Source organism: Fulvia fulva, chromosome 7 (genome assembly GCF_020509005.1).
Source record: "Fulvia fulva chromosome 7, complete sequence".
In the NCBI taxonomy this organism is placed as follows: Eukaryota; Fungi; Ascomycota; class Dothideomycetes; order Mycosphaerellales; family Mycosphaerellaceae; genus Fulvia; species Fulvia fulva.
In genome coordinates, this window is record NC_063018.1 from 3,418,089 (window position 1) to 3,441,808 (window position 23,720).

Here is a 23,720-nt window from a genome sequence, read left to right on the forward strand (position 1 = left end):
CTTTCATTTCTTGGCCTGTTGAACCTGTCGAGGGCTTGAGTCGAGCAACTCTGCACAAGGAGGCCTGCGGCTAAGCATGCTCAGTGTCTGCCAGTCCTTCTCATTTAACCTTAGTGGTCCTTCGTCTCTCCAACGACTGGATGCGACCAGATACCTCAACGCCCCACGGCAATGTGTCCAAAGGCTTTTCACAGTGCTTCAGGGACTGTTCGCAAAGTTCGTTTTCGCCGACAGCACTTCATACCTTCGAGGCCGAAAGCTCACGATCGAACGTACTAAAGCGTTGCTACGCGAGGTACCCGATAGCATACTTTCAAGCAGCGCGCTCCACTGCCGACAATTGATAGCTAATGATCGCTGTCTCGCGTTCGCTAGCACGTGTCAAGGACTATGTCGCAATGTAGCGGCAACAAGGTTTGTAACTTTGTCAACAGCTCTTAACCTGAATGTCAATCCAGGGAAGCGTCTGATGAATGGCAGTTGACTGTTTGCTCGATTCGATCGCGCAAGAATGTGCCCATGATGGCCTTCACAACAATGGCCAGCTGTCCAGTGCGTCCACGACTTATTGCCTGGTGATCCAGCCATTAACCAAAGCATACCATGATCGATACCATCGTGCGAAGCCGATACTCACGTCTATCCTGCAACGATCTGTGAGAGGTATTCACGCAAAGCTTTGGCCGTAGCTCTTTGCGTTCTCCACAGGCCTACTATGTCCCTCATGTTATCAGATGTAGGTAGCTCGGCCACCAAAGCATCCAGGCAAGTCCAGATGATGTTTAAGCATCATGCAGCGGCCGAGAACTCGAGAGCATGGAGCTGCCAAGGTATCCAGAACTTCCTACCAATCTTTGAGTCTTGCAATTCAATTGAAGATCTCCAAGAGACCCGAGTGACGTGGAACACCTGATATGCTACACGCGGACCTAGGGTGGAACTTCTTCGTCGCAGCATAAAATCGTGTGCTCTAAGCCAAGAAGCAAGAATTCTGTGACAGTTTATGGCCTTGCGATGCTGTCTCGCTCTCCTGCTGGAATTGTTGAGCAGGATGGTCCGATATCGCTGGGAGGAGTTGCAAATTCGAGGCTCCAACAACGCCAGGTCAGGTGAGAGGCCTTTGGATCGGGAGAAAGATGGTCTTGCTCAGAGTCACTAGAGCACTTCTTGCACCACTTGGTAATTTAGGTCCTCTCCATCATTGCCTGCTCTGGTGCAAGTCGTGGAACCCATGTGGCTCTAGTGCTGCGTGCTATACTCCGGTTCTGGAAAAATGTTCGTCCTGTGGCCGAGGAGCTCCATGTCAAGAAGCAACGATGGTGTTTTTCGGTCGGTCAGAGGGACCATATGCTTCCTCTGGTCCGTGGGCTCAGGATTCGCCCTGGTCATGTCGAAGGCTGGACGACGCAGAATAGTCGAATTCGGAGTTTGATGGGCTCCCAGCGCCATGCTGGGCTCCTGATACGATGTTCGTACTGGGCGTCTGCTGACGCGCAGACGCTCCGCGACATCAACGGCCAGTGTCGATAGACCGTGTCTCCAGATGATCTTGGCTCCTCTGACTACGCGGTTCAGCTCTTTGTGTGAGGGCATATGTCTGATCGGCTACGACCGGGCAATCACCACTGACCATCAGGACGATATCAAGACGAATCTCGCGAAGCCACCGTTCCTCCGAATGAATGGAGAGCGGGGTTGGTCTTCTTCTGCTGCGCGACCACGTATTTTCATGATCTGCCTGTCCACGCGCATGCTGGTTGCTGTCCTTTGTTCTCTGCTTTCACGCTCGGGTGCTCGCGCGTGGTCCTTTCTAGTCTGTCTCAGAGTCGGCTCCCGTTGCTTTGCATGTTATCTCATGTTTCGACTGTGTTTTTTGATGGGACGATGGCATGTTCGGGCTCATCTGGTCAATATAAATACTCGGGAGTTCCAAGTATCTGCTCCAGCAATCCTAGAGTCGACTGCGCAAGCATCGGAGGGTCGTTGGATGGAGATTGCTGATGTGATCAAGCCATGGATCGTGAACAGACGCCGCTGCATTTCCTCACACGATCCCAGCCAACAAAGTGAACAGTGGCTACATGCAAGGCACTGGATGAGCTGTCCAAGCAGATGAAACCCGGGAGAACAGAACGCGCAGCTGTCCTGTTATAAGGGACGCGCATTATGCGCATGGGCTTTGCCATTGCAAACATCTGATCGGGTTACGCTGGCCGTGCAGCTTGAGCACACACTTTATAGGCTGTCAGGAGAATCTTCTCATGAACTTCGAGATCTCTTTACGCCTAGCATCAGCTTTTGCTCAAGGCTCTCTTCTCGACTTCCTTTCGACCGGATCTTACCGTCGTGAAAAGTGTATCTGGCCTGGATCGTAACAGACGCTGACATGTTTCAAAATACTGTCGGTATCTCGCGGCAGCCACGCAATGTACATGGAGGACTGTTGGCGCGTATCGTGGAGCTGTGGCTAACTGACGGGCTTGCGTGGTGAGAATACTATGGCTCAGCGTGGCGACCATACTGTTGATATTGGCTGACGCCATGCCCCAACACCTAGGATAGATACCGGGAACTGGTACATGATATCAATGTCTCAGGTGACGGTCGGCAGTCTTCACGCGTAGGTCGTTGGTGCCAGACCGATGCGACGGAAGGATGCGCGCGTGAGTTGTGTTGCGATCGGATCGGATCAGAGGAGGAGGGTGATGATCATTGCACGTTGCTGTCGGGTGCCTTGACCGTAGCACAGCACTTCGTAACCCGTACGAACCTTGTCATGGAGATACTGCATTTACATGTCGTTGTCGTTTGCGTGGTCACTCCGATCTTTGGTCGACTATGCATCCTGTCAGTGACGGCGTGAGGTTGTCGGATCGGATGCTTGGCAGAACGTTTTGCGCAAAGTCGCAAACTCTATCGTCGTCCCAATGCGGGGGGAACAACAATATAAGCGTTGGCAGCAATAGTCACAAGCCTTCCGCGTAGATTGCCTTCATTCCCGAGCGCTGTGCTGCCCAACCTGAGTAAGTGTTGGACAAGTTGGCTCGATGTTGGGCAGACACGAACTCGGAACCACGATCTGTCGGCAAACGGGCCCTCCCTGGAATGGTTGTTTTTCAGCTGACCCAGGACAAAAAATCTTCGGATCGGCTGAGCCCGAGCTAGGAATGCTTGGAACCCGAGCAATCAAGAATCTGGTTCCGCACTGTGGTCCGTCTTCGGGAATTGCTTACCGATCCACTGTGTTTGTGTGTGGCGACTACTGAAACGTCGAAGTTGCCTGAGGACCTGAGGTACCTGGTGAAACGCAACACGTAGCTCTTATCGCACGCGCTCCAAGGAGAAAGAGAGCCGACCGGAACTCGCGAGAGGAGTCTGGTGGTGAGACGCCGATGCGCCCGTCTAGTAAGGTTAACTATGCTACCATTATCCCTAGGCTCAACAATGGGGACTTTCTAATGACAAGGTCGAAAACGAAGTGGGTATCCAGCCGCGGGAAAGGAAGTCGAACAGAAAACTTTCGCCGTAGCTGTCTTGCGCAGCTTAGACAAGCGTCCAGGCTTTTGGCGAGCTGAATTGTGGTACTGTGAGACCGGCCCGAAGTGGGAGAAGGCGAGGTTGGCCTGAGTTCTGTGATGAACCGAAACATCTGAGGTCTATCGTTCGAGGTCATCGTGTACCGAGGAGCTCGGCATTTGATCTCTGTGTCATGAGGGAGCATCAACACGCAAGCATTCGTATTTCGTATCTTGCCGTTACTCTCGGGCTATACTTCTCGAGCGCGATTCGTCCGCGCGTACCAGAAGGCTGCTTAGGATCATACTGACACCGTTCAATATGGTGGAGGCACTGAACCACCGTGCGCAGGCCCTTGACTGGCTGTCACTTGTTGCCCATCTGAAGTATTGCCAAGGGCAATGTATTGCTGTGTTGCCGATGGCAGAGGCTGGTAGCTCGATTGATTGTGATGCTGACTGTGCTCTTGTGCCGGGGCAGACTGCTGGCCTTGCCCCATGGGCGGGTACTCTCCATGTGCGCCTTGCGGAGGGTAATGTGCTGTGAATCCTTGATACTGGGGCATCTGTGAAGTTGGTTGATACGGCTGATACTGTCCGTATGCTGTTACTGGGAGCGCTGATCGCGGAAATTGCTCTGTCGCTGTGGGTTGTGGGTTGTGCGGATTGCCAGACGCAGGCGGCTGTTGCGGCTCGCTTTGCTGATACGCAGGCGCGTGTGTGTCTTCAAACTGTCAGAGAAAACACCCGTCAAGGAGCTGTTCTGAACTTACATGAGAAGCCCAGACCATAGGAGCCTGAGTCGCTCACTGCGGTACCACTGGTGCTCCTTTGCAAATAGGGGCGCGGCTGTCCGTAGATTGCGGGCTCGGAGTATGGCGTTGGTCGTTCGCTGAAGTGATGCGGTTGCTGCGAACTCACCGAGCCCAAAGCAGAGTACGACACGCTGCTCCGAAGTGGCGATGCAGTGTGCTCTCCGAAAGTTCGACCAATTCTGTCGGGAAGAGGCGCTCGTGACAAAGGCGGTTGTTGCGGGTACCCAGCATGACTTGCAGATGGTAGTCCGTTAGGCGGTCCCCGTTCGTAAGGCTGCTGATGCTGCACGAGGAATGGGGACATGCCACTTCCTGCAGAAGTAGGTGATATGTGCTCAGGAGCGGCCTGGGACGAGCCTAAGGTGAAGGCACCTAATGCTGGGCTCACACCCGAAGGAGTACCGTAGGAATGACTGTACTGCTCATAATCTGGCACTCTTCGCAGAGTATCGTAGCCCAGTGGTCTCACCGCACCAGCGTGGCCGTAATGCGGAAAGTCACCCACTGCAGATACCGAGCCAACCATCGTGGGTACCTGTGCGCCGAAAGGTGAATGCAGCGCTTGGGCCGTGTCGAAGTTCGCCGGCACTGCCCTCGAGCTCATCATGCGCTCCCGATCGTCAGTAGTCAGTCTTTTCAGTTTCGCTCGTCTATCAGGTCGTCAGAGAGTGTGTACATAATGCCAACAACAAAGAGACATACCGGTTTTGGAACCACACTTGTACTTGCCGGGCACTGAGTCCAGGAATCTCGCGAGCTAAGCGCTCTCTGTGCGCAGCGTCAGGGTGCGCTTGACGGGCAAACTCGCTCATGAGGAAGCGCGTCTGGCTATGTGTGAGTCTGCTGAACATTAGCGTTGCTGCCCAGTCTAGCCCAGGAAGAATCTTGCGAACCTAAAGCGCTTCATCTTTCGTTTCGCCGCGCGCAACTCCGCTGCAGTCATTGGCCTATTCTCAGCCTCATCATCCTGCTCGTCACCGCCCATTTCGATGACCTCGTCGTCTTCATCTTGCTGATCTCTGGCACTATTACCGTCCGAGCGAGGAGTGAGCTGGTCGGCAGGACTACCAGGCGCTGAATGACCAGCTATCGCTGGTGTTGGTCCAGCTGAGCTCATGGAAGCACCGCTTTGAGGAGCGTATCTCTCATCAAAGTGCTCAACGGACGCATGTCGTAGTGATACCGGAAAGCTTTTGTGAGAACGAAGACCAGGCCTAGCGGCATCGTAGGAACTGGATGGACTCTCTCGGCCTTGATGATTCTGTTGGGTAGAAGGATTTGGATGATGCTGCGAAGGATACGACGCATACTGGTTATAGTATTGGGATGTCTTGGCCTCTGCGTCCGACATACGCGGAGAGTTGGGCGGAGACAGTAGTAGTGAGAAGCGTTCGGTGACCATTTGACCTCTGTTGATTGTGTGCAGTCAGACCCGCGCTTCGTAATAGTGAAGTGCGTCTTGCAGGCTGGGAGAAAGCGTTAGATTCGGTCGATTTGAGGCTTCTGCGGACGAGAGCAAAAAGGTTGAAGCTTGCTTCAAGCGCCCGTTAGGCTAAGCACGAATAGCAAGGTAGCGTGCGTGATGGATATGTCCAGATAGGCTCTGCGGTAGATCGACTGGAATGGTGGTAGGATCTGTGTTGGCGGAGAAGATCTTCTTTCTGCTTCGAACAAGGAATGTCTGCAGTCTGGCAAGGAACGTGCGGACCGTTGATCCTCTCTGGAAAATATGGATGGCTCGTGGGGAGAAATGCTCCGATGAACCCAGGGACGAGAGAAGACGCAGTCGTGGCGCGGTAGTTGTTGCTGTCAATAGCCGCCGTCATCAAGTCACGGTTCTTTCCCGGGCGTGCAGGTCTTGTAGCAGAGTGGGACCAAGCGACGATGTTCGAGGCTCGAGACCGAAGTACAGGGTACGCGACCTAGCCCAGGATGCTTCGTTCACCAGACGTCGTCGACCATGCGATGCGTCCACCAGACCCGAACAGAGCAATGCTATCGTCACCGAGTGGTCCAGTGCCTAGCTGTCGGATGCTGCTGAAGCAGCTAGATGGTGTATTGATTGCACTCTGATTAGTGGTAAAGGGTGGGCGGAACCTGCCAGCTTGTGGCACGTTCCTTAATCTTGATATCCAGAGACGGTGTGCTGGTGCATGCAAGAATCGGATCCCAAGCATCGAGTGCTTGACGAATTGCAGTTGAGCTTGCGCTTTAGAGCTGTCGGGAGGCACCGAGCAAGCGGGTAAAAGACCGAGTGGTTACCATAAACGAAGAAATGTCCGCCATAGTCCAAGGCTTGTCAAGCGATCATGAATGTGAACAATGTTGTATGAGCGGGTCAACCCCTCTCACAAGGCTAGACAACAGTCTGACTCCGATGGGGCCGACCCATGGTGAGATACCCTGTTGCGATGCACGCTCACCTCGTGTGGTTGGCTGCGAGATAGCCGTTGGAGCGCCCGGTTGTGCTAGTAGGGGTGGATGAGCTCTGGCATGGGCTCCTGCGGGGACTAGCTGCCCGTGGACCGCCTGTGCACCCGTGGCAATGCTCCTGCAGACAATATCTGCAGCATCCGAGCAACACAAGGCATTTCTTGCTGCCGGCGTCTCTTAGGCCATCCTTCGCCGCAGCAAGATGCCCATAACGTAAGCGGTCACCTGCAAAGGAAAGGCCGCAACAAAGCATCTCCGAGGACTGCCAAGTGCTTCTTGTGAGGGTTACGCGCCAATCTGCAGACATGATGTTGAACTATGCCAGCAAGCGCCATAGGTCAAACCACTCGCACAGGCACATGCGATCCACTTCGGTTGGCAAGTACATGCTTAGCAGTGACGCATGTGTCGGAGCTTTAATCCTCACATCTTGCTCACGGCCAGATCGGGAGGACAACCATTACGGACCGAACCGATTGATCTGTGTTGGTATAATATATTAGATGCTGAAGGTTCAAAGGCAGGGCGACGGCTCCGGGTAAGGAGTTGCGCAAACGCCAACGATGTAGCTAAGCCCGGAAAGCTGCAGTTGCCGCATTCGTAAACCATGCGTGGGTTTTTGGTTGAGAGTTTTGCGATGGAGTCCCGCCCGCACTGTCATGAGCAAGCCGGTTATGCGAGGCCCAGTGCAAGAATTCGCGAGCACCGTGAACGTGATCAACGTCCAGGGAGATCAACAGGCACTGTCTTGCCCGTGACAATCGAGAGCCCTAACACAACATCCCCCGTCTGATGCAGGCCGGCCTGAAGGGGGCAGCACATGGCCCTCACGTGTGGGGACTCATCAAATACCACATTGATGTTCGCTTCGATCTGGTGATACAGCGAGCAAAGACTTCAGACGTCTATTGTTTGACGTGCGCTCGCTTGACCAGGAGGAGCCTTCCAGAACAGTTCGAACATCCAGCAGGCGCCTCGATGGTTGCCTCATTGGGCGCCAGGCGCACACAGTGCCGTTCGACGGCCTGCAATCTCTTCGATGACGAAAACACGGAGATTTGAGGTGAATCGGTCCCTCAGGGCGGTGGTTTGATGCTCGCCAGGGATACTTCGCTTGGTAGATGAAACGTGACCGCGGCGGTAGGGGCCGACTGCTCTACCAGCGATGCATCTGGCGGTCACGCAGCATCTGCCGAAGTGTCAGATCGAGCTTGGGGGGGGGTCAAGACTCAAGAGTGAAGACGACTCGACGGGAGCGATTGGGGTGGGAAGAGAGTTTGGCCAAGCTGAGCGTGGGCAAGCGCTTCGGTGGCGGGCGCACGGACTCGGGAGCCAGCCTGGCGTGCCTGGTCGTTTTCTCACCCTTGCATGCATCGTTGTTCGAGGCGCGAGCAGGAATCCTTATTTTGACGGCTGCTCCATACGACGAACATCGTCCGCGAGTGATTGACCACTCGATATCACCTGACATGGGGCTCGCCGCAAGGCCTTGGACGATCTTGCTGCACGACATAACTCAGATGCTGTCAACCAGGAACCTAAACACGGCACTAAACATGGCAGAGGGCTCTCTAACCGAAGCGGATGATGAGCAGCACACATCTTCCGCGGGACGCGGTCCCGTTATTTGGAAGTGTAAGACGCTGCCGTGGAGGATGGCATGCAGTTAGCCGCCATACCCCAGGAGGCACATGGCTTTGTGTCTGCGTGTCAAGGCGAGCTGAAGTCACATAGACATGCTCGAAATGGCAGTGATCGATGCCAACCACATGCCCCAGCTACATGTAAACCTCGCCAGTGTGCATCGCATTTGTCATGATGCCATCATCTGCACGCCTCACGATTAAGTGACAAATGGTGAGGACATTGCGAACGGCATTCGTAGCGACGCTGTGCTGGACGCTGTGCATCTCATCACGCACGAATAAGTCGACGGTGAGGTTGCCAGACGTCGCCGGCTCGCGAGCCTAAACGCCTCCATCGCGTCAACATCCAGGCAATAACGCACGCACGGCTGTGGAATAGTGGAATGCTGGCCCTAAAGAAGCAAGCGCAACGCTGGACTAGCGACAGTTGCGAAGCTTCCGCAGCCAGATCTGACTGGGGGGCCACGTACCTCACCACAGTCCACATGCATTCGACCGGCTTCAGCAACGCGATCGCATTGCTTGCTCGTGGCCAAGTTGGCCTCACGCACAATAGCTGGGATGATCATCGCCGCGAACAGGTCATGCATTTAGCCTCTCTAACATCCACCCATGTGAGTCAGTCGCGCCGAAAATGAACTCGCCCACAGCAGCCCAAGAGCCAACACTCAACCTCCGCTATCGAAACATTAGCAGTAGTCGTCCTGCTGGCCACTTCCCGACAGTGCATCCTCCCAGTGCTGAAGATACTGTGTTCCTGTCGCGGGTCAGGCGCCGCCGACCTGTCAACCAGACTGCCGGTTCTACACACAATAAGCTTAAACCATCATCCCTCGTGCCAAGCACGATTTGAGTTGGACCGAGAGACGCAGCATGCATTCCTATACGACCACTACTCGGCCGACTAAGCACAATACGTCGCCGTAATCCAGCAAGCGTCGTCATCCAGCAAGCGACTCTCTTCCACTTTGAGTGCTTGCTCCGAGAAGCTTCGTCCATCGCCGTGGGGTTCAATTCTCTGCCAACGTCGGTTTTTCCTGGCCAAGAAATGACATGACTGGTCTTTGCTATTGGCGATAGATCGCCATTACATGGAGTTCGGCACCGAGTCCGGCACTCATGCTTTGCAAACAAGATGACATGCTAGGCGTCTCTCGCAATCACGATGACCACGATGAGTGTGAAGGGACTTCTGTCAAAAAACGTCAACCCGGTTTGAAGGCCAGCTGCCATGATAAAATCACCGGCAAACAGCCACTCACCCTGAAAGAGCGTTCAAAGTGCCCACGAGCCAACTCATCGCAGTCCTCAGGATCTAGTGCATGTTGCGAAAAGAGATACCAAAGCGCCAGAATTTGAGTTGTGAGGCGCTTCGGCCCGATGATTCGTTACCACACACTGGACTCCCCCGGGCGCTAAGGACACCCAGATAAAGTGCGCGAGTTGCAGGTGCTGAGTCGACACCGAGCCTGAGTGCTTCCGGGCGCTGTGCCTCACATGAGTCTCACGTGAGTCAAGAGAAGAACAGTCTTGTACTTTGTGCGCGCGCACGCAGACCCACCGTACATGTGTTCTGTAGGTCATTGTAAGTCTCCTGCCACTTGTGGTGGAACTTCAGCCTCCATCGACGACTCCTTTGCATAGCTCTCCGTAGTCTCGGCCGTACTGGACGTGGCGATGGCGGTAACCGCATCCTCCCCATCCTGCTCACCAGCTTCGTCGCCGACATGATCAGGTATGCGCATCACATCTTCCAAAGCTTTGCCAGGCTCGTCCTTCTCCAGCAAACTCAGGTTCGAAGATCGTGCTTGTCTCAGCGCCCGCCACTTCGCGTTCTGCATCGCGTTCTCGAAGCTGGTCTTCTCCTCGTCATCGGCAGCAAAATCCAAGTCGAGCTTGTCAGTCTTGACTGCTTCCACCAACTGCTCGATCGTTGGCGCAGTGTAACGTGAAGGATCCTTGAGGACTTCAAGCCCACCACCGGTGCCCTCGTCAAGAAAGCTCAGGTCCATCGCGCCATTAGGCTTGTCAGGGACAACTCGCGGCCTTACCGCACTCCTCGCGCCTTTCCTCGCTGCAAGCTCTTGTTCAGTAGTCACCGGACCTCGAACAATGGATGGGCAGCTTTCGATTTTCCAGCGCACCCAGTTCTTGTCACGCGCTAGCACGGTCTCCACCATACGATGATACTGCGCCCCGTCGGCAGTAGAGCGAAGGTAGTCTGCGATGACAGTCCGAGTCGACTTTGACCATTTGGTGTCTTCCTCGCTGAGGGTAAAAGTATGGAGCATTGACTTGTTGGGAGTTGGCAGCTCGACCAGTCGCTTCTTCGCCTGCTCTGTCAAAGACAGTAGAAAGTCGATGAGTATGAGTGCCTGCACGAGAATATGCCGTTGAAAGGCAAGGTCGCTAAGCTCCAGCTCGAACAGATCCCGACTGGTGAGATACTTGGGATTGTAGTTGTCCACGAGATGCTCACTTGCGTCAGGGTTGATGCCATCCTCGTCCATCTTACGCTTCGTTCCACGCCTATCGTCCTCTCCCGACCTCGTTTGGACGACTGTGGCTGTCTTCTGGAACTTTGCGATACTGCTGGCAAGACCTTTCTTGAATAGCACGAAATTGCCGTCGTTGAAGAGTCTCGTTGGGTCAGAAAAGTCATGTTGCAGTCTCCAGAAGATTGGATACAGTTCATTTGATGATAAAATCTCTTCTTCGGCGGTTCTTTTCGTTGGCGCTTTGACGGGGACAGCTTTACCGCCCAGATTCTCAGGCCCAGCAGGCTGTGGTGTTCCTCGTGGTGTAGCTTCTTTGCCGACGGATTCACCGGCTTTTGGGTCAATATCCATGCGCTCTCCATATGTGGATTGCTCCGTGACGTCGAATCTGGTCGTGTTCTCGGTGTGGAATTCTCCTCGAAGATTGACCGAGCTCTTGTCGCCCAGTGGAAATGTTTGAAAGAGGAAAAAGAACACCCGTCCACAGAATATTGCATCTTCAGCTCTGCTCAGTCGCCTGAGAAGCTCGTTGCAAGATCGGAGGAACACCAGATTCTTCTTGTGAAAGTCCTTTTGCGCAAGCCGATCCCTACGTGAGTCCAGGAAGTCGAAAACAGTGCGGCAGCCGTGGGTGGTCTGACTATCGAGTAGTTCTTCCACTAGCCATACCACCAGCTCAGGCGTACATTTCCCATGGTCGCCACAGACTAAGATGATGTCCAGCAGATTCCAGACTTCCACGAAGCCGGGTTGTTGTATTTGGAAGGATGTGATAAGAGAATAGAACAGCTGGCGGGATGCGGTCTCTACAGCCAGAAATCGCGTGGTCTGCTCGTGCGTTTCATCGAAGTCATCGTGCAATGCTTCGACGCCCGTTGTCAATTCGGTGGTAGGCAGAGGAGGCTCCACCGTGGTCTCCGCTTTGACACTTCTCGCGTGTTCAAGTAACGCGCGAAGCCGAGCGCTCACTCTGACCACCGGCTCCAGTTCAGCAGCAGAAGTCGCTGCCATTTGTACTATGTAGTCACAGTCATATGAATGCTGTTGTCTTGGCTCGGCTAGCTCAGGCGAGCATTTCTTGAGGAGGGTGAGGAAAGGTCCAATGTGTTTGCAGTCCTGATTGTCGCAATATCACGGCCGTCAACTCGCAGTCAGGCGAGCGTTGGCCCGGATGACTCGTCTGATATGTGCAGTGTGGTATGTCGATGTGATTGACGAGTTGTTGAATGTCGCAAGGACCTGTGTGGCTGCCATGTCGTTTGCAAGCACGGTGCACACTGACAAGGATCGATCTGTTGCTTTCGGGGACTTCCGCTAGCGTGTTTTTGGCGCGTCTTCCTCGAACGCGATCGAGATGTTCCATCGACCAAGACCAACACCAACATACATCGGAGAGAAGCATCACCATGCCTTCAGCGGTGTCTCCGAACCCGAGAGCAGGCTCGGCACCCCCTGACGAGCTCGACCACCTGCTCGACTACGACAATGCCGTGGACGACTTCTTGCGTGATCTCCCGATGGGCAATGGCGACCAGACGAACACGGCGAACGGGGACGAGCAACCGCGGGACGAAGATCAGGAAGTGCAGGTCAAGAAGAAACGTGCTCCGGTGCCTAAGCTTGACGAGCATCGGTAGAGTAGCAACAAGATGCCAAGTCTGGCCATAACTGACACTGTGTAGGCTACTATCTCAAGCTGGCATACCCAAACTACGAAAGATTGCAAAGACACGTCTCAAGTTCCGTGGGAAAGGACATGAGTTCTCCGATATTTCTCGCTTGCTCAACACATATCAACTATGGCTCGATGACCTCTACCCTCGAGCCAAATTCCGAGATGCTCTGACCATGGTGGAGAAGGTCGGCCACAGTAAGCGCATGCAGGTGATGAGGAAAGCATGGCTGGACGACACGAAGCCGAATCGCAGAGGTCAGAGCCCAGATGTCGAGATGTCTGGCGCCATTGGCCAACGTGAGGTAGACCCGGATGATCAAGATGAACCTGCTCGGCGAGACGAGGATCTTTTTGCGGAAATGGTTCAGGACAAAGAAGCACACGACATCCACGCCGCAAATGATGCTCCTGATGATGATGAGCTTGATGCGCTTCTCGCAGAAGATGGAGTGCAGTCGTCGCGACCGCAGCCACAACCGCACGTTGGAGCAAAAGGACCTTTCACTGAGGACGAGCCTGACGAAGATGACCTCGATGCGATGCTCGCTGAACGGGAGAGCGCCTCGTTCCCTGCTGGCGACCAGAATGCGACTCAACCTGCATCCATGAGGCACGACCCAGATGGCGATGAACTGGACGCGCTCATGGCGGAGCAGTCGTCAGTTCGGCCGGTGATCGCACAGGTGACCGAGCCTTCGCGCAGATCACCGAAGGAAACACGGGACGAAGCCGACTTCGCTGATGAAGAAGAGGTTCTGGCAGGCATGGACGGCATGTGGTGAAATGCCTCGTGCGCATGTCATTTCGAGACAGATCATTGGCTCTTGCCCGTGCATGGCCCCTGGGTCCACTTCTTTACCGGGTATGAGTTGCATGCGAACTCCACGAACCCAGCGCTCTGGATGTACCGTCGTCTCGATATTACATGCAGCCACCACCAACAATGCTCGACACACTCACCGCTTTGTGGATGTTGCACTTCAGCTGTAGTTGCATGGCTGACCAGCTTTGCCCTTGCAATCATCGACTGCAGCTGAAGCATCAGGTGAGGTGCTCCGACTGAATGGTGCCAGCATATCATCCTTCTTGCGCGGTTCAGCATGTGACAATATCACTGGCGTTCCGAATGTCAGCCGACACAGACGCATGCCATCGCGTCATCTGGACTGCACGCTCCTGGATGGCCATCTGGAAATCCAGTCTTATGGATCCCCGCCACGAGCGAGCCATGAGCAAGCAGTAGAAAGCGTGCGATGCTCCACAAATCTCGAGAACTACATGTTTTGTCGGATACTTGCGATGCAGGTCGAAAGGAATGTCTGTGGCGTCTCCCTCGTGGCATTAGGCATCAAGATCATCAGCTCTTGACGCGGTTTCACTAAGCGCCTGATCCACGTTTCGAACAAATAACTGCCCTGCTGCCCAACTGGTAGCATACTTATCTTGTGTAACCGCTTGTTGTCGAGCCATCAGCACGATGCAGACCCCGGCCATTTCATCCTCAACATGCACAGCGCATCACGTCAACGTGCCCGGTGACCAGACCTACAGCTCGCAATCTCAACCATCTCTCAATCACGATCATGGCCGTCAGCTTCTGCTATGCTATGAACAGACCGCAAAGAATCGTCGATCACGAGGCTTGTTGGCACAGACACTTCTCAACCCACCTTCGATCCATCGGCCGATCAGCTCTCTACAATCCATACGCCGTCACTACGAGACAGCGAGGCAGCAAGGGCGGCTGCATGCGGCTGCGCTCATGATGATGTGGGCTATGTTACACACAACATCAGGATATCTTTGGTCTGCGGCACAGCTGCCTGACAATTGGAGCATCAATGCACATCGTCAGTGCAAGCCCGTGGACATCGTTGGCCTAGAGTCACATGTTTGGCGAGGAATGGCGCCCAGAGTATTGCGGATGGAGTGCACAGCGATGGCATAAACGGCTTCACGGTCATCCGCAGCATTTCTGCAAAGGACAAAAGTTGCTCGAGATTGACAAGCACTTAATCTCGTACAATGGCGGTCACAAAAGCCGATGAAAAGCTTGCAGGAGAATCTGCTGACACTGACAGACAATTGCGACTGGTCAAGAAGTCTCCGCAGCATATGTCGAGTATAATAGATGAAGAAAAGGCACTAACGAGGTGAGCTCTATCACGCATACCGTAACCTTATAGCCGCGCTCACCACTCGGCCACTCCAGCTTCATCACTTTCATGAGAAGCACCGTATAGGTACAAGGGCGATCAGCACATCCTACATAGACACTACAGCATGCGCCGGTCCTGACTCGTTCAAAGCAACCTCTCCATCTCAAGGCCACCACTCCACCCCACGGCCGCCAAATGTTGCACCAATCGCACATCGGCCTACGACTCGAGCCTCATTCACTCTCTGGATGTCGCGGGCTGCAAGAACTCCGCGGCATCGGTATTTTTGTGCCACTTCCGTCGTCGGGGGAAGTTGGACTGCTTGTGTACCGACGAAGTCTGCCGTTTGTCCAACAATGCGCGCACGAGATCCGTCAAAAATTCAGCATGATTGAACTCTGACTCTGACGGTATCCAGCTTTGCGCTCCGTACTCTGCGTACATATCGACCACGAAACGTCTTCCAGGCGATCCCATTGGAGTGCCGTTGTAGAGTGCCATGATGGCAGAATGGCTGGGAAATGTCCTCGTCCCATCTGTTGCGACATCATCTGTCTTTTGGGCCATGGCGTCGAGGACGCTATCGCAGAAGGCATCTGCTTGGACTTTGTCGCCGAAGACGTAGAGCTGCGCGAGGAGCTGATATTCACCATCGTCCATTGGCAGCTCGGGAGGGGAAATAGGCTTCGAGGCTATCTTGCGGAAGTATAGCCAGTCTACGTATGCTGATACGACTTCGGCATCGTCATCTGGGAGCTCGACAATGCGAGAGCGTCCTTCGCGCCATCGCTTGTCGAGAGCTGAGCGGAAGAAGTGGGAGTGTTCGCGAAGTATTGCTTCGTGTACAGTAAAGTCTTTCGTCGGAGCGGAACCGACCTTGAGGACTACGATGCGATTATCGAGTATGCTAACCTCTACGTCAGCGCATAGCAAACAGACGCTACTAACTATGGGCTTGAGGAGGATAGATGTGTTCACGGAACAAATGCATTGGACCAAGCGATCATGAGCTGATCTGAAGCAGTCGGACAACACATCGAGCGATACATACCTCTCTCTTCTAACGACCCGCAACTCATCCTCATCATGTATACTGGATTGCATAGTCCTCGGACATGAAAAACAATGTCGAGACACTTCACACATCCCACGACAACTCAGCGGCACACCACAACATCTTATCGATATACCAAACCCGCCACGTCCACCACAATAGCCTCAAACATTCTGCCAGGAGACAGGAGCCGGCCTCAGTCACACCGCAGTAGCCGTTCGATATGAACGTTGTGGTTGCATATGTTTCTCGGTCTTTCCTCAGGCATTGGTACTGTGTGTTGTCCGTCAGAGTATCGTCGCCAGGAACCAGAGATGTGAGGGTTCGGGAAGATGCATTGATTGGTTCACGTTTGTTGTGTAAGGGAACCGCAGAGAACGGCTCTCATGACGTGGGTAAGTGGGAACCAATAGAGTGGTCTTGACGAGGCAGCCACACTTCGTGCTGTTCACGTGGTTGGAAGCTTATTTAAGGATAGGTACTTCACGTGCGTTCCTCTAGTGATGCTACGACCTCTGCGAACGTGATTCCTGCTCATTTGGGGGATCAAAAGATATGCTTGAGGAAGAAAAACTAGGTACTCGATTTAACATCAGTGCATCACAGGACCTCGTCAGCAAGCACTAAAAGCAGACACGAGTTCTCACAATCTCAGCAGAGCTACGCTGGCACTGTTTGAGGCGGTCCCAGAGTATGACCTTCAGCCGTTGAAGGGTCGTAGATATCCTGGATCGGGTCTCGGACGAACCAGACAGGACCCGAGGACGGCAGTACTCCAACGGCCATCCTCGGCAACGATGTGAGAGCTGGTTATGCTCTCAAGTAAGCACTTGGTCCTGCTCCGTGCTCCTGATACCTGTGACAGCAGGCTTCCTGCTAAAAGGTGATGTGACATGCCTGGGCAAAAGAACAGCACTCCTCGTCAAGATGTCTCCAGGAGCTACCAAAGAAGGAGGACTTCTCAGCTCGAAGTCGACCTTTTCAGAACCCACGGAACCTTTTGTGCCGGTGGTAGCGTTTTGGAGTACGCTGTACCACTGCGCCATCTTGACGAAAAGCACATGCACTGTCGAATAAACACTGGGCGTAAGCAGTATATCAAAGTGAGGATTTGACGCACTCAGACTTTGAACGCACATGTCTGCTCTTGCCGAATCTCCCAGCCTGGTTGGATCTTGATACATGAGCACATGACGTAGTGGAAGATGTTCTTATGCAGAGCATGAAACTTCAACGTCGCCACGATTCAATGGATGCACACGAGACTGTAGCGCTCGATCACTCTCCGATTCTCCGAGGCAAAGTCTTGCCGGAAGGCCCACCGAGTCTCAACGCCCATACCTCGACGCTCGAAGCTCACGTCCAAACGCCATTCCCTCCCTCTTGGCCTCGCTCCATCTACCTACCACTTTCACATCCCATCCCTGAACCGCAAAGCACGGAGAGAGCTATTCGCCCTCTCCTGCTGCTCGCCGGGTTGGGGGGTGGTGGAAGTGGATCCACCCCCTCCCTTCTTCTTCTTTCCGCTGTTGTAGAGAGAAAGAAAGAAAGCTAATGGACCTCGAAGGTAGATTGTTTAGTACTTCGATACTCGTGTATGCCGCGGTGAGCCGATGGAGGTTGAGGCATGTGTTTATTATAGTGGGTCGGAGCATGTGCTTGTTGAAGAACGGTGGCGAGGATGTATATAGGCATATGAGTATTCTACAACGCCGCGCTATGCACGGTTTGCTAAATGGTCCGTAAATCGCTACACATACATCAACACCTCTGCCATAACCCGAATCAACATCACAACTTCGACACCAAAGCCTGCACCCTGTCAACCTTATTTCCACCCTTCTTGTACTCTTCCTCCAAAATCATCCCCTTCACGCCCTCACCCCTCCAGTCATTCGTCCAGACATGATCATGCAGTCTCCTCTTCGGCCAGCTCCACCTTCCTCTTAGCGTCGCGCCCAGCTCATCGCGATCCTTCTGCTGAATAACGTCCACAATCCTCTCCCCAATCGTGGGCAGGAATTTATACGCGTGCCCAGACCCACCCGTTGCTACGAACAGATTCTTGTACTTTGGGTGATACGTGATGAGCCAGTCGCCCTCAGGGGTGTCGGTGTACCAGCATATCCGGGAGTATGTAAAAGGTCGCTCGCCAAGGGAGGGGATGCATTTTCGGAGGAAAGCGCGCAGGACTGTGAAGCCTTCGGGTGGGATGTCCATGTCTGGGTCGTCGAGCTTGGTCTTGGGTAGGGAGACTGTGATGGTCTCGCCGCTTTCTGGCTTTTCGGGGTGAGGGATCTTGACCGGGTTGGCGTAGCCATAGCCGTGTCTGGCGACTTTTAGGACGCGGTCCCGGGGCGGGATGATGAAGAGGCCGTCGCTTTCGCAGAGGATCACGGGTTGACCTGGAGCACTCAGGCGTTCTTCCTCTTCCTTGGAGATGTCGCAATAAGCGAGAATCTGACCTGTTGCGCTGGCGATGCCGCGGAGGTCTATGAGCTTGGGTGTCCAGGCGCCGGTGGCGAGGACTGTGAGGTCTGCTGTGAGAGTCTTGCCGTTGGTGAGTTTGACGCCTTTGACTTCGTCGTTGGAGAAGATCAGGTGCTTGACTTCTGCTGTAACGAAGTGCACTCGGTCGAGCTTCTCGATCTTCTTGCGCATGTACTTGATACCGTTCTCGGCATGTGCCCAGCCAGAAGTCCAGTTCACGTAGCCTGCGCGACCAACCAGGCCACCAGTAGCACCCATGATCTTACGTGCTCCAGCTTCATCATCGAAAACTTCAATTTCACCACCTTGCTCTCGCTTTCCGAGCTTCAGACCCAACGATTCTGTGACATTGCGAAGTGCACCTTTGAGGAAGTTCTCTGCGCCGTCCGTAGCAGGATCGTCCTTGGCGATCAAGCAAAGACCACTTTCACTGTATCGAGCTTCAGCGCCCCATTCGCCTCTCCAGGCTGGCATAGCTTCTGTCATGAGTTGAGCATATGGGAGATCTTCATAGTCGGCTCTGATGATGCGAGAAGAATCGATTGAGGCGCCATCTTGGGCTGGGAACTCGGTCCTTTCCAGGACTGTGATCTTGCTGTTTCTGAACTCGGGTCTTTGCGCCAGACCATATGCTGTTCCAAGACCAAATACCCCAGCGCCAACGATGAGAACGGATTCCGGTGCGGCCATGGTGGTTGTGGTGGTGAGCTTGCTGTGGTCAATGTTGCCCAACCAGCACACCTACCAATACGATGATATGTACAAGAAACAGCAATCGCCTACCAAAGACGTCAATGTCAACAGAGGCAACACACAGGGCGCGTCAGGATTTCCTACTGTCGGTTCGAGACGGCGGTCGTGCACTGTGCGAGCAAGGATGCGGACGGTGGACACGGTGGACTTGGTGGATTTTGTCGGGAGACAAGCCCGATGTCGTCTGGTGTTGTAGCTGTAGTCGAGAGCTCGAGGGACAGCTCCATCAACGACATCCTCCCCCCATCAAGCAGGTCATCCCGCTGTGACAGATGCAGCGGGGACCTGGACTACGCCATGTAGCCAGTCTGTTGCAGACGGGTGTAACGACCCGATCCTTCACACAACGACATGCCGCGCAGCAAGGACGGACCGTCAATTTACACGTAGCGAAGGCTCGAAAGTCAGCGACAGATTATCTTGCCTCGAGGAAACCACCTCCGCCTCACTCGATCAAGCCACCGAGAGCGCCAGCACCGCCAGCACCGCCAGCACCGCCAGCACCGCCAGCACCGCCAGCACCGCCAGCACCGCCAGCACCGCCAGCACCGAACCCGGACGCGCCAGTGATCGCTTGGAATCCAGCTGTCTATGGCTCAGAACCTCCTGGCTCAGGTCCTCCCGGCTCAGCACCTCCCGCCAAGCCTGAGAAGTCGCAAGCTATCGTCTGGACCATCTCCTCGCTCCTGGCCGGCGGCATAGCATTCTATTGCGCCAATCTCTACGTCGCAGCGGATCAGCCATGCCAGAACCCCGCCATCAAAGACGTGAAAGAGCAGAAGGACGTAGCAGGTCGATATGACTACACAGCCGACAGTTTCGACAGCGAGGTTGGCCTCTCAGAATGGCTGATGGGTGTAAATGGCATACGAAAGGCGCTCCTCCAGACGTGCACCGGCCATGTGCTGGAGGTCAGCTGCGGCACAGGCAGGAACTTGGGATACTACGATATCGGAGAACACGGCAGAGTTGACAGCCTGACTTTCGTGGACCTCAGTCCGCAGATGGTCGAGGTGTGCAGGAAGAAGTTCGATGCGCTCTTTGGCAATGAGAGGATGGGACTGAAGTCCGGACTATCGATACGATTCCTGCCAGGTTCTGCCCTCGGCCAGATGCCACTTGCTCCTACCGATCCGCCGAAGAAGTACGACACCATCATACAGACCATGGGTCTGTGCAGTACGGACAAGCCAGTGGAGATTGTAGCGAACATGATGGAGCACCTGGACACAGCCAATCCGGAAGCGCGAATCTTGCTGCTGGAGCATGGTCGTAGCTATCGGGACTGGCTGAACAACATTCTGGACAATTCTGCCGAGAAGCACGCTGAGATTCACGGGTGCTGGTTCAACCGCGACATTGGCGCACTCGTGGAGGAAGCGGCCGGGCAGGTCGGCCTTGAAGTAACCAGAGAGCGGAGACATCATCTGGGCACAACTTGGGTCTTTGAGCTGAGGCCGAAGCAGAGACATCTGCAGAACCAGAACGCTGAAGTGGAAGAGAAGGGCGAGCGCGGCTCGTGGTTCGGCTGGTTCAAGTGAGCATGTGCCTTCAACAGTCGGGCAGTCTACCTTGCAAGCACAGCCGAACCTTCGTCCAGCAATGGTGAGTCTTGATTCTTTCTTCTTTCCATCTTCACTCTGATGATATTAAAATCCTATAATATGTTTCAAGACGGGGCATAGAGCTCGTCTCTCTGAACGATAGATTTCTAACTGAACACAACCCTTCGTGCCACACTTCACAGCGAAACACATCGCTCGCACGATGCTGACAGCGCCTTAGGTCAACGCTAATTTGCCTGCCTGCGCCTCACCAACGTCTCGCCGCAAGAATCGAGCTCCGGTTCACACTTGGCGGCTTCTCAGCCGCCCCTATAAGTTATTTATGAAGTCATGGTGTCTCGGATGTCCATATAGATTGGTTTCCGGGAGCTGGGAAAGCAGGGCTCAAGGGGCACATGCAGCTACAGCTCATCTACTGACAAAGGGCAAAAAGAATTGCTGGAGTAGGCGAGACTTGAACTCGCATCCCTCGCCGCCCATGTATCCACTCAAGGTGGCCTATTCAGCGCACTTCAACGCAAGTAGCCATGATAACTCCTGGATAACATTACCATGGCGCGTGGGCAACTGGAGCCAGTCGGTCCAGGGCGGGATCTTTACCAATTGGACCACAACCTCCTAAATTTCATGAGGGAAGCAATTATACCAGGCCATATCTACACCTATCTCGTCCTTGTTGATTGCGACTTTGATATCGGGACGAGGAGATCAAGGGGAAATGTCAAGAACGGGTCGACCACGCTCACTTACTCGAGCAACCCATCCACCTCTCAACCACCAAGAACAACGCCATGCCAACTATCATTCCCCCAACGAACGCTCCGGCCCCTCTGCCGACACATCTCCCCTGTTCCTCCATGAGCTCCTCATGCATCGTCCCGAGCTTCCGAACCTGGTCCCCGAGCTGCGTGTTAATTTCCTTCATCTCTTGACAGATTTCCAATCTCTCCTGCGCCAATTGCTGCATCGCCGCTAGCAGTGTTGCTGGATCGTCCGAGCTGCCATCTAGACTTGCCCTTGCCACCTCCGCTGCAGTACCGACCTGGTACATGCTGGTGGACTCTCCTGCTTCTCCTTGGTGCTGTGCATGGGGGGTTTTAGGCTCTGGCGGCGCTGGTGGTGGAGGTGGAGGTACGGTCGGAATGGAGGACTCTTTCTTGACTTGAGGTCGCATTGGGTTCGCCACGGACAAAATGTCGATCTTTGGCATCTGCAGTGCGAAACCAGCAGGTTGGTCTGTGCGTTGAGGTTCCTTGGATGTTGTGAATGGGTTCTCTGCTTGCTGCCTTACTGGCGCTTTCGGGCCCGTCTGCTTTGTATGGCCGTGGGAGGTATTGTGAGCCTCGTTGTTGATCAGCCATTCTACCTTGGACAGATGCTATTGGATGCCAATGTAGAGTTGAGCACAGATGGAGCACGACATCTATATTCTGGCGCTGGCTTGCTCGCTCAAGACTATCCTTGTCACAACAAGCACGATAGAACCAGAACACAAAGACAGAGCTTTCTACATTATAGCTGCTACCTTCCGGCTGGACGTCTAACATTCTACCGCAAGTAAGACTTCCCAGTCTTCTCATCTATGAGCTCGAACATCGCATTACCACCCATCCACCCTGCCTTAGGGTGTCCAGCAACGCCCCGAGTGTATTCAGCTTCCTCGCGTGTGATCTTGGCCGTCTCACCACCACGTCCACTGGCCGCAGCATCGGCGAGGAGCTGCACATGACAGCACTTGTCTAGCATGTAGAACCAGTTGATGGCTTCCTCAATACTTTGCCCAACGGTCAGGAGACCATGATTCCGGAGGAGAGCTGCTTTCTTGTTACCCAACGCTTCAGCGATGTCGCAGCCTTCATCTTCGTCTAGCACGATGCCTTTGCCTTCGAATACAACGTGGTCCTACCGGATGTCAGCACGGAAACGATCAGCGGTAAGGAGTATGTTCACCCACCTCAAAGAAGAAGCACGACTCGAGTGAGATGGTGTCAAGCGGCTTCCCGAGAGCACAGAACGCTCGACCGTACACACTATGAGTATGCGCCGCGCACAGCACATCCGGCCTCGCCTCGTGAATAGCACCATGTATCAAAAATGCAGCTCGATTCAGTACCTTCACCCTGCCATGGTCCAAGATGTTGCCTTTGTGGTCGACCCGCAGCAGGTCGCTTTTGTTGATGAGATTGAAGTCGATGCCGAGAGGATTGACCCAGAAGGTGGCCGGGTCGACTGGATCACGGACAGTGATGTGGCCAGCGAGGCCTTCGTTGAGACCGTAGTCGCCGAAGATGCGGTAGGCTCCTGCTAGGCGTCCTTTGATGTACTCGCGTTCTTCGTACTTGTCCTTGAACTGGAGCTTTGGGGTATCGACGAATCCGATCTCTTGGCCTTCTTTCTGTTGGAACTTATGGCCATTCTTTGGGACGGTGTCCAGGGCAGGTATGTCAGTGGTTGATATTGGAGCCATCGTGAGGTCGGTGACGTTGGTCAGTGATGCTGAGGAAGAGCAGAGTGAACAATTGCGGGTCTTTCAATGTAAGACTGGAGGTGAGGTTGCTGATGAACTTAACCACTGAAGGGCGCAACGGCAGGGCTTCGAGGCGCCAGTACAGGGTCGACCTTGCCTTCGCTGTGAGCTGGATGCTTATGTTGTGCGACCATTGGTTCGCGAGCGAGAGTCTGTAGGCCTTTGCTGCTCATCTTCACCTGTTCAAGATGCCGCAGTATTCGGGAGGCGTGGCACTGTCAGCAGGAAGGTACCCCGCACATGATTTGTACCTCCTCCATGTGTGACGTTCTTATCCGAACACACCGCCGGCTTGGCGCTCAGCTTTGTATTTAGAGTTTTCTCAGGTAGCTTTTCTGTATCTCAGATTCACACTCGCCAAGGTTCTCACATCTAGTAGCTTCCCTTCCTTTTAGCCTTTCTATTAGGTTGAATCAGTCTATAAGTAAATCTCCTAAGCTATAAGTCTCTAACTTATGCCTTAGTCGGACCTTAGTACTAAAGCTAAGCGAGGTAACCTTACTAACCTTATCTTAGCTCCTACGAACGGGGCGGGCTACTTAAACCTTTAGTATAGAGGACACTAACTAATACCCTAATTAAGGCGGTTA

At 54.0% G+C, this 23,720-nt stretch overlaps 8 protein-coding genes across 8 annotated transcripts; 2 read left to right on the forward strand and 6 right to left on the reverse strand.

Moving 5' to 3' along the window:
• Positions 1–3,832: 3,832 nt before the first annotated feature.
• Positions 3,833–5,732, reverse strand: CLAFUR5_10496 (uncharacterized protein; the record flags this gene model as incomplete). Its single annotated transcript, XM_047909644.1, has 4 exons — positions 3,833–4,239; positions 4,289–4,980; positions 5,033–5,170; positions 5,224–5,732. The coding sequence occupies 4 exons, from the start codon at positions 5,730–5,732 to the stop codon at positions 3,833–3,835; spliced, it is 1,746 nt and encodes a 581-aa protein (XP_047764481.1).
• A 4,257-nt stretch (positions 5,733–9,989) lies between these two features.
• CLAFUR5_10497 (THO complex subunit 1) lies at positions 9,990–11,918 on the reverse strand (the record flags this gene model as incomplete). Its single annotated transcript, XM_047909645.1, has 1 exon — positions 9,990–11,918. The coding sequence occupies one exon, from the start codon at positions 11,916–11,918 to the stop codon at positions 9,990–9,992; it is 1,929 nt and encodes a 642-aa protein (XP_047764482.1).
• Positions 11,919–12,313: 395 nt separating this feature from the next.
• On the forward strand, positions 12,314–13,364 carry CLAFUR5_10498 (Chromosome segregation in meiosis protein 3; the record flags this gene model as incomplete). Its single annotated transcript, XM_047909646.1, has 2 exons — positions 12,314–12,540; positions 12,590–13,364. 2 exons carry the CDS (start codon positions 12,314–12,316, stop codon positions 13,362–13,364), a joined length of 1,002 nt encoding a protein of 333 aa, XP_047764483.1.
• A 1,614-nt stretch (positions 13,365–14,978) lies between these two features.
• Positions 14,979–15,887, reverse strand: CLAFUR5_10499 (uncharacterized protein; the record flags this gene model as incomplete). The annotated part of the gene is made up of 2 exons (XM_047909647.1): positions 14,979–15,648; positions 15,793–15,887. The coding sequence occupies 2 exons, from the start codon at positions 15,885–15,887 to the stop codon at positions 14,979–14,981; spliced, it is 765 nt and encodes a 254-aa protein (XP_047764484.1).
• Positions 15,888–17,586: 1,699 nt separating this feature from the next.
• CLAFUR5_10500 (Amino acid oxidase imqH) lies at positions 17,587–18,975 on the reverse strand (the record flags this gene model as incomplete). The annotated part of the gene is made up of 1 exon (XM_047909648.1): positions 17,587–18,975. The coding sequence occupies one exon, from the start codon at positions 18,973–18,975 to the stop codon at positions 17,587–17,589; it is 1,389 nt and encodes a 462-aa protein (XP_047763986.1).
• A 67-nt stretch (positions 18,976–19,042) lies between these two features.
• Positions 19,043–20,579, forward strand: CLAFUR5_10501 (Methyltransferase OMS1, mitochondrial; the record flags this gene model as incomplete). Its single annotated transcript, XM_047909649.1, has 2 exons — positions 19,043–19,127; positions 19,654–20,579. 2 exons carry the CDS (start codon positions 19,043–19,045, stop codon positions 20,577–20,579), a joined length of 1,011 nt encoding a protein of 336 aa, XP_047763987.1.
• Positions 20,580–21,345: 766 nt separating this feature from the next.
• CLAFUR5_10502 (uncharacterized protein) lies at positions 21,346–22,150 on the reverse strand (the record flags this gene model as incomplete). The annotated part of the gene is made up of 2 exons (XM_047909650.1): positions 21,346–21,893; positions 22,081–22,150. The coding sequence occupies 2 exons, from the start codon at positions 22,148–22,150 to the stop codon at positions 21,346–21,348; spliced, it is 618 nt and encodes a 205-aa protein (XP_047764095.1).
• Position 22,151: 1 nt separating this feature from the next.
• Positions 22,152–23,070, reverse strand: CLAFUR5_10503 (uncharacterized protein; the record flags this gene model as incomplete). The annotated part of the gene is made up of 2 exons (XM_047909651.1): positions 22,152–22,505; positions 22,558–23,070. The coding sequence occupies 2 exons, from the start codon at positions 23,068–23,070 to the stop codon at positions 22,152–22,154; spliced, it is 867 nt and encodes a 288-aa protein (XP_047764096.1).
• Positions 23,071–23,720: the final 650 nt, after the last annotated feature.